Genomic DNA, 15001 nt, shown 5'->3' with positions numbered 1-15001 from the left:
AGGCCAGTACTGTCCCCGAGGAAGCTCTGCCCCCACAGGCTGTGACCCTGGTCAGTACTGTGATGTCAACATGATGTCAGCACCGCGGGGTAACTGTTCCAGTGGCTACTACTGCACCACCAACTCCACCACCGCCACACCTACTGGCACAGGGGGTAAGTGTCCAGATATATACAACATCATGACACAGGGGTTAAATGTCAAGATATGTACAACATCATGACACAGGGGTTAAATGTCCAGATATATACAACATCATGACACAGGGGGTAAGTATCAAGATACATACAACATCATGACACAGGGGGTAAGTGTCCAGATATATACAACATCATGACACAGGGGGTAAGTATCAAGATACATACAACATCATGACACAGGGGGTAAGTGTCCAGATATATACAACATCATGACACAGGAGGTAAGTGTCCAGATATATACAACATCATGACACAGGAGGTAAGTGTCCAGATATATACAACATCATGGCACAGGAGGTAAGTGTCCAGATATATACAACATCATGGCACAGGGGGTAAGTGTCCAGATATATACAACATCATGACACAGGGGGTAAGTGTCCAGATATATACAACATCATGACACAGGAGGTAAGTGTCCAGATATATACAACATCATGACACAGGGGGTAAGTATCCAGATATATACAACATCATGACACAGGGGGTAAGTGTCCAGATATATACAACATCATGACACAGGAGGTAAGTGTCCAGATATATACAACATCATGACACAGGAGGTAAGTGTCCAGATATATACAACATCATGACACAGGAGGTAAGTGTCCAGATATATACAACATCATGACACAGGAGGTAAGTGTCCAGATATATATAACATCATGACACAGGGGTTAAATGTCCAGATATATACAACATCATGACACAGGGGGTAAGTGTGCAGATATATATAACATCATGACACAGGGGGTAAGTGTCCAGATATATACAACATCATGACACAGGGGGTAAGTGTCCAGATATATACAACATCATGACACAGGAGGTAAGTGTCCAGATATATACAACATCATGACACAGGGGGGAAGTGTCCAGATATATACAACATCATGACACAGGAGGTAAGTGTCCAGATATATACAACATCATGACACAGGAGGTAAGTGTCCAGATATATACAACATCATGGCACAGGAGGTAAGTGTCCAGATATATACAACATCATGACACAGGGGGGAAGTGTCCAGATATATACAACATCATGGCACAGGAGGTAAGTGTCCAGATATATACAACATCATGACACAGGAGGTAAGTGTCCAGATATATAAAAGGGACTTGCAATAAAGGGTCTTAGAGATTAAGAGAAATTCCATGTATTCATGAAGTATTATCTTCAGTAATAACTAATAATAAAGTACTGTTACATAATTATAGTCTGTTTTTCAAGCGTATACGAATAACTGTCAATATATTGCCAAAGTTAGGTAATATTGTATATGATTTTTATGTGTCACTTTTGTTGACAAGTGATAATTCTAGTGAACATTGGATAAGGTTTTCATATGTACTTTTGTTAACTTCTACTTAAACAGGAGACAGGTGTCCCCCCGGTCATTACTGTCTGGAGGGAAGCTTCACCCCGGAGCCCTGCCCCCCAGGGTTCTTCCAGCCTAGCTACAGCGCCCAGAATCTGTCCTACTGTATATCATGTACCTCTGGCTCATACTGTAATGGGAGTGGACTCAGTGCAGTGGACGGCCAGTGTGATGCAGGTCAGTGACTGATAATACCTTCACTAAATCAAATCTATCTTATTCTCTATCAATCAGAATCTTCAATAGATACACCTTACATTATTTGAACTTTCTTGTGCTGGTTTTTTGTTTGCCAATACATTTAAATGTTCATGTACAAGTAAGATATAAACATTTAATTTGTCGGTTCCTATATTGTTAAAAATTGTAATTACCATTACTGTGATAAGTTGAGGGGGAAAGTTAAGTACTCTTTATTGTGAAGTTTTACAGTAACTGTTTTAAATCTTGTACTTCTTGCAGGTTACTACTGCCCCACTGGACAGACTGTTCGGAACCCCAGTTCCTATGAGTGTCCCGCCGGATACATGTGTCCCACAGGATCAAGTAATTACCAGCTGTGTAGCGCAGGCTTCTACCAGGACGAAGTAAGACAGGCCACATGTAAAGAGTGCCCAGCGGGCTTCTATTGCGATGACTCCATGGGACCTATCACTAACTACACCACCTATGTCTGTCCTGAGGGTAGGAGATTGACCTTTAATATGACATGTTTAGCGAGACAATGAAAATTTTATCAAAGAAGTGTGGAAACTTACAATATACATGTTTCAAATTGTGTTCATTTTCAGGCCACTACTGTTTGAATGGCACTAAGGTGTCCACAGAATTCCCCTGTCCCAGCGGTACATACAACAATGACACTGGTCTGAGGGCAGAGTCCGAATGCTTCCCTTGCCTGGGAGGATATTACTGCCCAGCCGCTACCGTCAACCCCTACCTACCATGTGGAGCGGGCTACTACTGTAGGACAGGGGCCAAAACGGCAGCCCCCATGCAGAACTCTGATGCCTATGAATGCCCGGTGGGCCACTATTGTCCAGAGCAGTCAACTGAGCCAACCAAATGCCCAGCGGGAACGTACTCCAACACGACAAGACTTATGAATACAACAGACTGTACTCCTTGTACCATGGGTAATCTTTCTGGTTCCTTATCAGTGAAAGCTGTATTTTCAAATTGTTTGTTTAAAATTCCTGGACAGGTGTGTATTGACCAGTAATACTGAAGTATACATGTACTAATTATTTATGTAGGCTGGTACTGTGACACCACAGGATTGACAGCTCCAGTAGGACTGTGCTCCCCGGGCTTCTACTGTGTGACAGGATCCGACAACATTGCCCCTGCAATCTGCCCAGCAGGCAAATACTGCCCAGAGGGTAAGCAGTTGATCAACAGAGAAACTGAAATGTTAATGTAAAATAAAAGAAAATATATTATAATATCATTTTTATAACCACTTAGAAATTATTAAGGTGTGAATTTAAAGTATAATGCATGTAATAGTTTGTTTTATATGTACATGTACACTCATTATCATTGTTGAATGCTTCAGGTACCCACACCCCTTTCAAATGTCCCTCGGGCACATTTTCCAATACAACTGGGCTCACAGCTTCAGGACAGTGCACAAACTGTACAGCTGGGTATTACTGCCAGCAGGCTGGCCTGACCGCAGAGGAAGGGAACTGTACCCAGGGCTATTACTGCCCCACAGGCTCCACTAACAGTATGGCAGTTATTTGTCCCATTGGCCTGGTGTGCCCAGAGGGCAGTGACCAGCCCAGGTCCTGTGCCCCTGGATATTTCACCAACCAGACTGGACAGTGGCAATGCAACATCTGTCCCAATGGGTAAGATGAAGATTGTTAAGTAATCTATACTTATTTTAGATGAATTTAGATGAATATGTGAATAAACAAATTTAAGGCATGAGGAAACGATGACATTTTAAAATAATTCTATATCGTTGTCCCAGATTCTACTGCCTGCCCGAGAATGTGACTGCTGGAATTCCAACCTCCGGTCACTTTGACTGTCCGGCCGGATACTACTGTCCGAGTGGAACTGGACTGGACTGGAAGCCGTGTCCCAAGGGAACTTACAGTCAGCAGACTAACCTGTTCCAGGTAAATCAAGACTTTCTGGTTGTCTGAAACAGGGTCAGTGATACCCATTATACTGGTGGTATTAGAACCAAGTTAATAATAAATACACTATATATAGCTATTTTTTTTTTCACTGTGTGCATGAATACAGTATATGAAATTTATTTCATGAGACAATTTGGACTCGACATATTACCTGTGTACATGTTTTAGAAATGTTACTACTGTGTTAGAGAGTAACACCTGTGCTAGAGATTGTTTTAAAAGATGTCACACCTGTGTAAGAGATTTCACACCTGTATAAGAGATAAGTTCTGTTTGTTGACAGGTTACTCAGTGCAAGGATTGTGACGGCGGCTATTACTGCTCGATAGAGGGCGCCATTAATATGACTGGACCATGTGACCCTGGCTACTACTGTCAGTCTGGAGTGGACCGGTCCAACCCCGACAATGCGGCCAACTTCACGGCCAACAATACCTGTAATCTGTTAGGAGGCCATACAGGTGTGTTTATATTTGATGGAAACAATTTTTATGTGTAAACTCAACAGGTTGTATTATGTGTATGTAAAATATCCTTTCTGAATAATATTTTGTTCAGATGTACATAAAATGAATCAACTAAGTATTGCCGCATGTTTTGACAGGCTATGGAGACATATGCCCCATGGGATACCATTGCCCTCTGGGAAGCGAGCTCCCAGTGGAATGCCCCTCTGGGACTTATCAGAATGAGATCGGACAGAGTGTGTGTAAAACTTGTCCTGCTGGTAAGCAAAGAACATTTTTGAAAATACCTCTTTCTCTTTCGTTTATGATATCTCTTCTATAGATAAATTAATGGTAAAATTATTTTCTCTGGTCTAAAAGAAGTTTCTAACTATAAACTACATGTACTTACTGTGGTTTCATCAATATTCATTGAATACCAATTTTCGTGGATTTCATTGTTAAGTTGATCCATGAAATTAAATGTTCACTAAAGTGCAATTTCTATTAACATTTTGTATTGATAGGGTCGTTGGCCACGAATTTACGTATCCTTGAAACTGTGATGATTACTTTATCCACGAAAATTGATACCCTTGAATATTAATGAAACCATAGTACAGACCCTGAAACGTACTACTACACCAAAAAAGCGTGCGACTTTCGTGCGAGAAACGTTTCGTGTAAACCGTTTAGCGTTTCGTGTAAACCGTTTAGCGTTTCGTGTGAATCGTGAAGCGTTTCGTGTAAACCGTTTAGCGTTTCGGGCAAAGCGTGCAGCGTTTCGGGCAAAGCGTGTAAATCGTTTCGAGCAAAGCGTGCGAGAACCGTGTGAAACGTTCATTAGATTTCATTCGGAACTCTCTGACAATTTAATTGTTTCAAAATAGCGCTCATGTTAAACATTACTTTAAACTGATTGGCAAAACTCCTTTGAGATATTCCCGTGAAAAAAATCTATAAGAAATAATATACTTATCTTTTTACAAAATTGAATTAATTTTTAACAAACAAAAGAAAAGTACGCACATTGAAAGAAGACTAGTTATAGAGACTATTCGGCTGTGTACAACCAGTACACATAACCTCGGACATCGGGTAAGACCTGCACCTGGCTGAACCTGTCAATCAAACTCTGTGTATTCGTTTTCATTGGATGGTCACACGTCTCTTTTTTTGTCAATAGCCAATAGAAATTTAATGACTTCAAGGTAGTCGGAATCGGTATTTGATGATGCACACAATTTCAATGATAGATTATTTAACATTAATTTTAACACGATGAAATGTTAACATAGAAAGAAAATATTCTGTTCATTTCTATGAAATGCGGGAAGTAAATTCTTCTGAATCCCGATTAAAAATATTTCTTCAAGTTATTATTTTAATTATTTAAACACTGATAACGGAAAACAACAAGTAATTCACAAACTGAAATGTTCCTAAAATGTACACATGCAATTAATTATTATGGGAATCTAAATGCATGATACATGTACTTAATTCAAATAGATTATGATAGATATATTGTACGCCGTCATGCGGGGCGCCGGTTATGTATACGAATATCGAGACAAAAATCTAAATCATTTTTTATTTTTTGTTCTTTCCGAAATCCAAAATAGTAATGACAACTTTCTTTATTGTTTTATCCATTGATTTTTCTCTGTGATGTTATATACGGAACATTTATTTACGTGAATGATTCGACATAAAAAAAAATTAATCGGTTGTTTTATAGCATTTTTCTAACTTATGTGACTAATTTTATTTTACATAACATTCAAAATTATCAATGTAAATAATTACAGGTTTATTTACAGTTAGCATTTTTACATCGTATTCTCTGAAACCAATAAAAATATTAATGTGAGAAGAAAAAACAAATCCCGCCGAATACTGAAAAACCAAATTATCAATGTAAATAATTACAGGTTTATTTACAGTCAGTATTTTTACATCGTATTCTCTGAAACCAATAAAAATATTAATGTGAGAAGAAAAAACGAATCCCGCCGAATACTGAAAAATCGATTTTAGTTTCATATGGATTTTATTTTTGGTATTGAATATTGTGTTACGGTAACTTTTTTCTCTGGAATTTTTATTATTTACGGGACAAATAAGAATCATGGATATTTCTTTTGAGCAATAAATATAATTATAGAAGTAATATTTTTGGCTAATTCTGTGAATAAATAATTTTTTGCTTTAAATATAAGTACCAGATTAATTTAATTAATCAATTCAATACTTATGTACATATATGTTTCTAATATCAGTATTTCTATTATTTCGTGTTTTCTTAAAATTAATTCTTACTAACAGAGTCAGGGTAAAAATCCGAGAGGACCCGAATCGATCAGGACAAAAGCGTGTCCAAAGCGTGTGAAAAGCGAGCAAATCGTTTCGTGCGAGAATCGTTTCGTGTAAACCGTTCAGCGTTTCGTATAAATCGTTTAGCGTTTCGGGCAAAGCGTGCAGCGTTTCGTGTAAACCGTTCAGCGTTTCGTGTGAACCGTTTAGCGAGCGTGTAGCGAGCGTGCAGCGAGCGTGTGATGTAGTAGTACGTTTCAGGGTCTGTAATACATGTATATTAATTGTAGATACCAAACTCTCACAGTTACATTTATTGATGTAACTCATTGATTACCATGCTATATAATGTGTATACCTTCCTCTAGGGTACTACTGCCTGGTGAACTCCACAGACTACAGTGACAAGCCCTGCCCCTCAGGCTTCTACTGCCCGGCGGGCACCCAGTCAGACACAGAGAATCCCTGCCCTGCTGGCACTTTCAACCCTGCCCAGATGCAGACCAACTCCAGTGCCTGTGTAAGCTGTACCCCTGGGACGTACTGTCAGACCACCGGACTGTCCAGCCCCACCAACAACTGCAGGTAGGGGATATTGGGGAAATCTTACTGGGGTGGGCATTTTCTTTAAAAAGCAATTATATCTTTAATTCAAAATAGTGGGAAATCTTTTTTATAATAAAAAATTGTATAAAATTGCCTTGCATGCTATAGCCTTTTTGTGATAAAATTCTTTTGTTTGTCATTCGATTTAATTTTGACTGTATGCCATCATTGTGATGTCAGTAAACTAAACTGAATAACTAAAAAAATTACAAAAATAACACTGGATTAAGTAAGTGTCAATGAAAAAATACGAACTGCATTGGTTGTGATTTGTTTACAGCGCTGGTTACTACTGCACTGGCGGTTCTGTTAGCACCATGCCAACCGATCCCACACAGGGCGGAAAATGTCTGAGGGGTCAGTACTGCCCTGAGGGAAGCCCCGCCGCCATTGAATGCCCCCCAGGGCAGTATTGCTTCATGGAACGACTTAGCGAGCCCACAGGAAACTGCTCCCAAGGTTTGAACTGTCCTTAGTAAAATTGTCTTGGAGCAAATCAATTTGACTTCAGATTTTTGTGAAATTTTGGTTTTGTTAAACTATTTTGTATTAAATATTGCAACAATTTATAAATCAAAACTTTTTTATGCACAAGAAAATGTATTACTTTTTCCTTGTTAGTTTATGCATGTAAATGATTCAATAATTATTTGTAAATTGCGAATTTCAAGGTATGATTTAAAAATACTTAAAGATGGATGTTTATGAGACATCAGGCAAATAACCTTTTTATTGTAAATAAATGTTAGAAGAACCCAGGAACATTCAAACCCAAGGATATCGGTAGACTGTGTACAATATAGTTATCTCCCCTGTTTTATTTGTAGGTTACTACTGCAATGGTAGCACCATTCTCGCCAACCCTCCTGATGGCTCCACGGGTGGTGGGTGCCCCCTGGGTCACTACTGCCCCACAGGAACCAGTGTCCCCAATGCCTGCCCAATGGGCTACTACCTGGACATGATCCTCAGCAGTGTGGCCTCAGCCTGCAAGATCTGTAAACTTGGTAAATATCAGAGGATGTTGTCTCTTTTCTTAGAAAATTAATCTTGTTTAATCTTACATTTTCATGGTGATAAATCATGTGGTTTAAGACTCAATAATTGGCTTTGTGGATTTTGATCCTATGGGCCATAGATGATAGAATTTGATAAGCCATTTTAAGATCTTTAAAAAATTTGTGGAATTATGAACTTATTGGAAAAGACAAGCAACAAGCACTGTGAATTAATTATATTTTACCTGTCAGGTATGTACTGTGGAAGTGAGGGTCTGGCTGATGTGACTGGTCCCTGTGACCCCGGGTACTACTGCCCCGCCGGTCAGGTCTCCGCCACCCCCGCAAACTTCAGCTGTCAACCTGGGTACTTCTGTGTGGGAGGAAAGTCTGCCCCAGAATCCTGTCCATCGGGATCGTACCAGGTAAGGGCTAGGTTTGCAACTGACTGCTAGTATTTTGCAGGTGTTGCCTTTAAACATCAACAACAATCAACCACAAGGGGTGCGTAGTTGTGGCCCAGCATTTATATTTGTCAACAAATTATTGTGTTGTAAATTCATGTACCAATATTTTCTTTTTCCAAATTGTATGATATGCAGCATTTAATAGATTTTATGGAATTAACATTCTGTTGTGGTTTTCATTGCGTCTTCTGAATTACATAATCCCAACTGTTCTTCATCATCAGGATGAGCCAGTAAAGTCGACGTGTAAAACCTGCCCCGAGGGCTATTACTGTAATGCGACCTTCAGTCCAGTGGTCAACTACGCTAGTACAGTGTGTCCCGAGGGATTCTACTGTCCCAATGGAACAGAGCATGCCGAGCAATATCCATGTCCCAAAGGAACGTTCAACAATAGAACAGGTACTTTCTCACCTAGGGCCTCTAAAAGAGAAACTTCCAACACAGATTAAATGGCTGTTAATTCAGTAATATAATTATACATGTATTATCATATGCGTGCATCAGTAAAACATGAGCGATTTTAGTTCATGCTTAAATAATTTAATTTTGGTTGTAACGCGCTTTCTGATTGGCTAAAAAAATAATTTTATATCGTATAAAGAATGCTGCCTACGTCATAGTAAGACTAACGTCAAAAACATATCAATACGCCTGATGTTACATTTGAATTTTGTACAATTTTACGTCAATTTAAAGGTCAAATGACTGTTTTTATCTACGATGAAGAGTAAAAAATTAAATTATAAGCAATGAATTCAATATTTATTAGTTTTATACGATACAAATGGTTTGAAACAGTTTACACTTTCTTATAAAACCGCTGTGCGGTTTATAAACGAAGCGTAAACTGCCCCAAACCATTTTATGTCGTATAAAACAATTAAATATTGTATTCATTCCTTAAATAATTCATCATAGGTGTTCAGTTTTTATAAAAATTTTACGATTAGGGGAATAAAACTGAATTTGTTGTAAGTTTACCTTCATTATAAGCATGTTGGCTATATCTGTGTTTTACTGAACAACCTTTCTATGTCCCCCCTACCTTTGTTTTCTAGGACTGTCCAACTCCTCTGAGTGTTCTCCCTGTGTTGGGGGCTGGGCCTGTGATGTGACAGGACTGACCTCACCCCTCAGGCTGTGTGCTGGAGGATACTACTGTAAGATCGGGGCAGACTCCACAACACCTGCCCAAGGTGAGTGATGGATATCATTTGTAAAAAAAGTTGGACTTCGTAACTGCTATTGTAAATATGTTTACTTGATTGGACATTTAACATTGCACTTGTCGTGATTGTAGCACCATATGCTGACCAATGTCCAGCTGCCTTCTACTGTCCTGAGGGTACAGCCGACCCTATCCCCTGCCCTGAGGGTAGTTACAGCCCCACCCCTGGGCTACAAGCCGAGAGTCAGTGTCTGAACTGTACTGGAGGGTACTTCTGTAATGAGACAGGTAGGGGATACAGCTACACCTAAGACATGGCCTTCTTGAAGTCACAATTTTTGTAAATGTAAACGTAATGTTCTTTTGAAAAAAAAATATAATTGTAAAACTTTTGAAATGAGTTTGTTGTACATCATTAAAAAATCTATATATGACGAGAATTTGGATTTACATGTATCATGGACATTGATAGTGTTTACAACTCTCTGATGTAATCATTTCAGGACTACTGACCGTAGTGGGTAAATGCCAGCCTGGGTATTACTGTCCCTCAGGCTCCAAGGTCGCCACGGAGGTCATCTGTATGGCCGGTCACTACTGTGGGGAGGGGACCCAGGACCCCACCCCCTGCTCCAATGGAACCTTCTCCAATGTGACGGGGTTGACGGCTGGCTCTGAGTGCTGGAACTGTACCCCTGGGTACTACTGTAATGGTCAGGGACTCACCGCTGTGTCTGGACCATGTAAAGAAGGTAGACAATCATTCTATACCGTTATAACACCTATACATTTCATCTTGATATTCTATCTGTGATTAACAGGTGACATTGTTTGAGGGTGACATAAAAGCATCTTGCATTAGTTGATATTATATTTGTAATTAACAAGAGACATTCTTTGATGGTGAATTGAATATATTATGAAATGTGATGTGGTGGTGTATTTATTTGTAGGATACTACTGTCCCTCCGGATCGAGTGTGGAGACAGAGATTATTTGCCCAGCGGCCAAACATTGCCCCACAGGAAGTGCCGAGCCCGCGGACTGTCCAGCAGGGACCCACGCAGACCACAATGGTGCTGCCACCTGTACTGTCTGTCCAGAAGGTCAGTATAATGTGATAAAGGTCATTGGTTTTTGCCAACCCTTTTTTTTGGTCCATCTGAATATATATTTTTATGCATATATCTTTATGCTTCATCATACAATTCTTTATATGTATTACCTTGCACCTTATGGAGAAGGCTTACATAGGCATTGCCTGCTGCCTAATCCATTTATGTAAATGTATAGTTGCATAATAAAATATGTTCAAATCAAATCAAGGTCATTTGTGAGGGGCAGGGTAAAAATAAAAGCCAAACAGAAATAGTTCATTTATATGTACTTATTCTTTGAGAAAATGGTCATCATTTAATCTTTGAAATCATAGGGTCAGGATTGATAGGGTAATGAGGATGCATGGGGTAATTCAATATTTACAGGATAATTATAGTAGATTAAGTTAATTGCTTAGAAAGATTCCAGGATAATTACAAATGATGGGCAAGATCATTATTATCATTAGTGGTTCATATGTTTTGAGAAAGACATCTGTCATATATATTGTATGGAAATTAAGAGAGTAAAATTAATGTAAAAATTATAAAATTAATTTACTTGACTGAGAGTTCATAGGTAATTATCAAACACTGATTACACACAATTTGAGGTTTTTAAAGTTAACGTGTATTTCTTCAAATTTAATGAGACAAAATTGGAGCATTTATAGGTTTTAGGGTATATACATTCATTATGTGGAGCATTATTAAACTCTACAGCTAATACATTATACAATATGGTTGATGTATATACATTATACAATATGCTCGATGTCTATACATTATACAATATGCTCGATGTATATACATTATACAATATGATCGATGTATTTACATTATACAATATGATCGATGTATATACATTATACAATATGATCGATGTATTTACATTATACAATATGCTCATGTATATACATTATACAATATGATTGATGTATATACATTATACAATATGATCAATGTATTTACATTATACAATATGCTCATGTATATACATTATACAATATGATTGATGTATATACATTATACAATATGCTTGATGTATATACATTATACAATATATCAATTACAGGATACTACTGTGTACCAGCGCTGACCATAGCAGGAAATGCAGGCACCTCCAAGACCCCCTGCCCTGAAGGCTACTACTGTCCCAATGGTACTGGGTACGACTGGAAGTCCTGTCCCGCCGGGACCTACAATAATGTGACAGGACTCAGTAAGGACTTGGAGTGTACACCGTGTCCCGGAGGACACTACTGCCAGGGTAAGTGTCCAAACTCGAAAACCTGTAACAGATGGTTGACCCAAACTTTGATAAGACAGTGAGATGAGAAAATGGAATTCATACTCAACTTTCAGATGTCAAGCTTAACAGCTTGGGTTAAAATGATAGTAGAATTAACACCTTCTTATTGCTTCTTACTATTAGATCTTGTTTAGATCAGTTCTGGTTCTTCAATTTTGTAAAAAAAAAAAGAAAAAAAAAAAAAAATTGAAATAGCATCAACAGTGAAAATTAAATGTTAGTAGAATTAACAATTTATACTATATCACATACAAGAAGCTTAATATGACTATTCAAATTTTGTTTATAGATTAATTTTGGTTCTACTAATTTTGAAATTGTTTCATGGTTATGAGTGTGATAATTTTTTAAAAAATGTGTAAATTTGTGTTGTAGGTGTGAACTTGACCACCCCCACTGGTGTGTGTATGGACGGCTACTACTGCGTGTCTGGCGTGGACAAAGCCAACCCCCTGATGCTGAACGACAGTCAGTGCCCCACAGGGACCGTCCATCCCATCATAGGTCACCAATGCCCCACTGGTCACTACTGCCCAGAAGGTACAGAGTACCCCATTGGATGTCCAGCAGGGTCATACCAAGATCTGACCAATGAGAAGGCCTGTAAGAGCTGCCCTGAGGGATACTATTGCTATGCCAATACATCAGACTACTCCCCCTTCCTTTGTCCTGGAGGGTACTACTGTACACTGAACACCACCGACCCCCATGAGCACCCCTGTCCCCCTGGAACCTTCAATAACCTGACCACCCAGCAGAATGACCAGGCTTGCCTGCCCTGCACCCAGGGGATGTACTGTCAGGGGTCAGGAAACGCTTACCCCACAGGGAACTGCTCAGCCGGCTGGTATTGTACCAATGGCTCCTCCATTAGCACAGTAAGTCATAGTATTTTTAAAAACTTAACAAATGAAACTTAACCAAAAAGCAATGCAACCTGACTTAAATTCCCATTTTGTGTGATTACTTGTAGCCCTCTTCCACTGGAGGCCAATGTCAGCCTGGATTCTTCTGTCCTGAAGGATCATGGGAAATGACAAAATGTACCCCTGGTAAATACTGCTCCACCCCTGGACTCTGGACCCCGACAGGAGACTGTACTGCTGGCTACTACTGCCCCGAGAGTTCTACCTCACCCCAGCAGGTGGACTGTCCGGTCGGCCATTACTGTCCCACAGGAAGTGGTCTCCCAGAACCCTGTCGTAATGGAACCTACGGACCCACCACTCGGCTTCAGTCGGACGCCCAGTGCACTCCCTGTGACGGTGGTATGTACTGTAACGGCACCGGTCTCAGTGCCGTGACTGGACCCTGTGACCCTGGGTTTTACTGCCCCTCTGGTCAGTCCGTCCCAAACCCTTACGACTATCGATGTCCACCTGGGCACTACTGCCTGACCAATACCAGCACTCCGATCAGATGTTCTAGTGGGTTCTTCCAGAATGAGTATGAAAAAGACTCCTGTAAAGTCTGTCCAGAAGGTACACACATAACCCAACTCAACAAAATTATCTTTTGAAATATTCCAAAAACGAGTTAAGTCCATGTTCGAAGATTATTTGACCGATAGATTTGATGTTCTTTGCACATGATTTAGTATTATTTCATGATATGTGCACTGTCTTACACAATGATATTCCTTATCCCAGTTTATTGAGTCTTTATGTTTTCCTCCCCTGCAGGATACTACTGTGACAATAGTGTAACAGCAGTCGGAGACCTGGCCAACTTCACCTGCCCCGAGGGATATTACTGCCCCACCCAGACCGAGCGCTACAACCAGTACCCCTGTCCCCCAGGAACCTACAACAACCGCACTATGAGGGTCAACGAGTCGGACTGTCAGTGGTGTCCCCCAGGGTTCTACTGTCAGAGCTCTGGACTCCCCACCCCCGAGGGACCCTGTTATGCTGGGTAGGTGACCGGTAGAAATATTAAAAGAAAACTATAATAGTTTGAATTCTAGCCATGATTTTAGATGGCATTAAATAAACAACAGAAAGGTGAGTTTAATCAGTGATGTGCATCATCAGTTAATTGCATTGAATATTTTTACCCATTTAATAAACTATATACATTTTATCGTTTCCTGAAGTGGCATGATGTGAAGAAAATGTTGTGTGTGATAAAAAAGAATTATCATGAAGGCAAAGAACTCCTTGTGTTTTTAACCTTGCTAAGGTATAATGAAAGAGGCTATTTTTATCCATTGAATTTAAAGAATGGTCGACATATTTCTCTCTATACAGATACTACTGTCTGGGTAACAACACAGAGCCAAACCCTTCAGCCTACATCTGTCCCATCGGGAACTACTGCCCCGAGGGTAGCTACCTTCCCACTCCTTGCCCATCTGGAACGATGGCCGTCAATACCGGAAATGTCAATGTGACAAACTGTGAGATCTGTAGCCCGGGACGTTACTGTACGACCAACAGCTCCAAAAATGGTCAGTAGCAAATGATGACCCTAAAGAATTCTTGTTTGCTGATTTTGAGAGAAAATCTCAAAATCAGCTTTCACAACATAAGAATTGTACAAAATATGTAATTGATCAGTAATAATTTAAAATGGCTGACAAAACTTTGATATATTAAAGAGAAAAATCATTCAATCTCTCTCTGTTTGTAGGAGTGAGTTTGCCCTGCAGTGCTGGCTACATCTGCCTACAAGGTTCAGATATTCCCAACCCCGCCGACAATGTGAAGGGCTACATCTGTCCCGTGGGTCACTACTGCTTGGAGGGAGCGGTCAAAGAGACCAAGTGTGACATCGGAACTTACGGACCAACTGAAGGACTGGGTAAGCTTTGGGGATAATATGAATGAATGGTTGGTAAGTTTGCTTATG

At 39.7% G+C, this 15001-nt stretch overlaps 1 protein-coding gene across 1 annotated transcript in view; it reads left to right on the top strand.

The window, feature by feature from the left end:
- The window catches only part of LOC128156075 (uncharacterized), an 85635-nt gene that overhangs the window by 49257 nt on the left and 21377 nt on the right, over positions 1-15001 (top strand). Inside the window, exons 73-96 of the mRNA XM_052818065.1 lie at positions 3-155; positions 1580-1759; positions 2045-2266; positions 2374-2718; positions 2839-2964; positions 3141-3438; positions 3564-3714; positions 4022-4199; positions 4343-4465; positions 6869-7085; positions 7387-7565; positions 7934-8113; positions 8357-8529; positions 8796-8973; positions 9633-9770; positions 9875-10030; positions 10246-10494; positions 10696-10848; positions 11915-12109; positions 12527-13029; positions 13125-13632; positions 13834-14065; positions 14401-14600; positions 14783-14953. Of these exons, the coding sequence (XP_052674025.1) occupies positions 3-155; positions 1580-1759; positions 2045-2266; positions 2374-2718; positions 2839-2964; positions 3141-3438; positions 3564-3714; positions 4022-4199; positions 4343-4465; positions 6869-7085; positions 7387-7565; positions 7934-8113; positions 8357-8529; positions 8796-8973; positions 9633-9770; positions 9875-10030; positions 10246-10494; positions 10696-10848; positions 11915-12109; positions 12527-13029; positions 13125-13632; positions 13834-14065; positions 14401-14600; positions 14783-14953 (5208 nt within the window). The remainder of the gene's footprint in view (positions 1-2; positions 156-1579; positions 1760-2044; positions 2267-2373; positions 2719-2838; positions 2965-3140; positions 3439-3563; positions 3715-4021; positions 4200-4342; positions 4466-6868; positions 7086-7386; positions 7566-7933; positions 8114-8356; positions 8530-8795; positions 8974-9632; positions 9771-9874; positions 10031-10245; positions 10495-10695; positions 10849-11914; positions 12110-12526; positions 13030-13124; positions 13633-13833; positions 14066-14400; positions 14601-14782; positions 14954-15001) is intronic.

This window comes from Crassostrea angulata, chromosome 7, assembly GCF_025612915.1.
Source record: "Crassostrea angulata isolate pt1a10 chromosome 7, ASM2561291v2, whole genome shotgun sequence".
Taxonomy (NCBI): Eukaryota; Metazoa; Mollusca; class Bivalvia; order Ostreida; family Ostreidae; genus Magallana; species Magallana angulata.
This window is presented reverse-complemented; position numbering and strand designations above follow the sequence as displayed.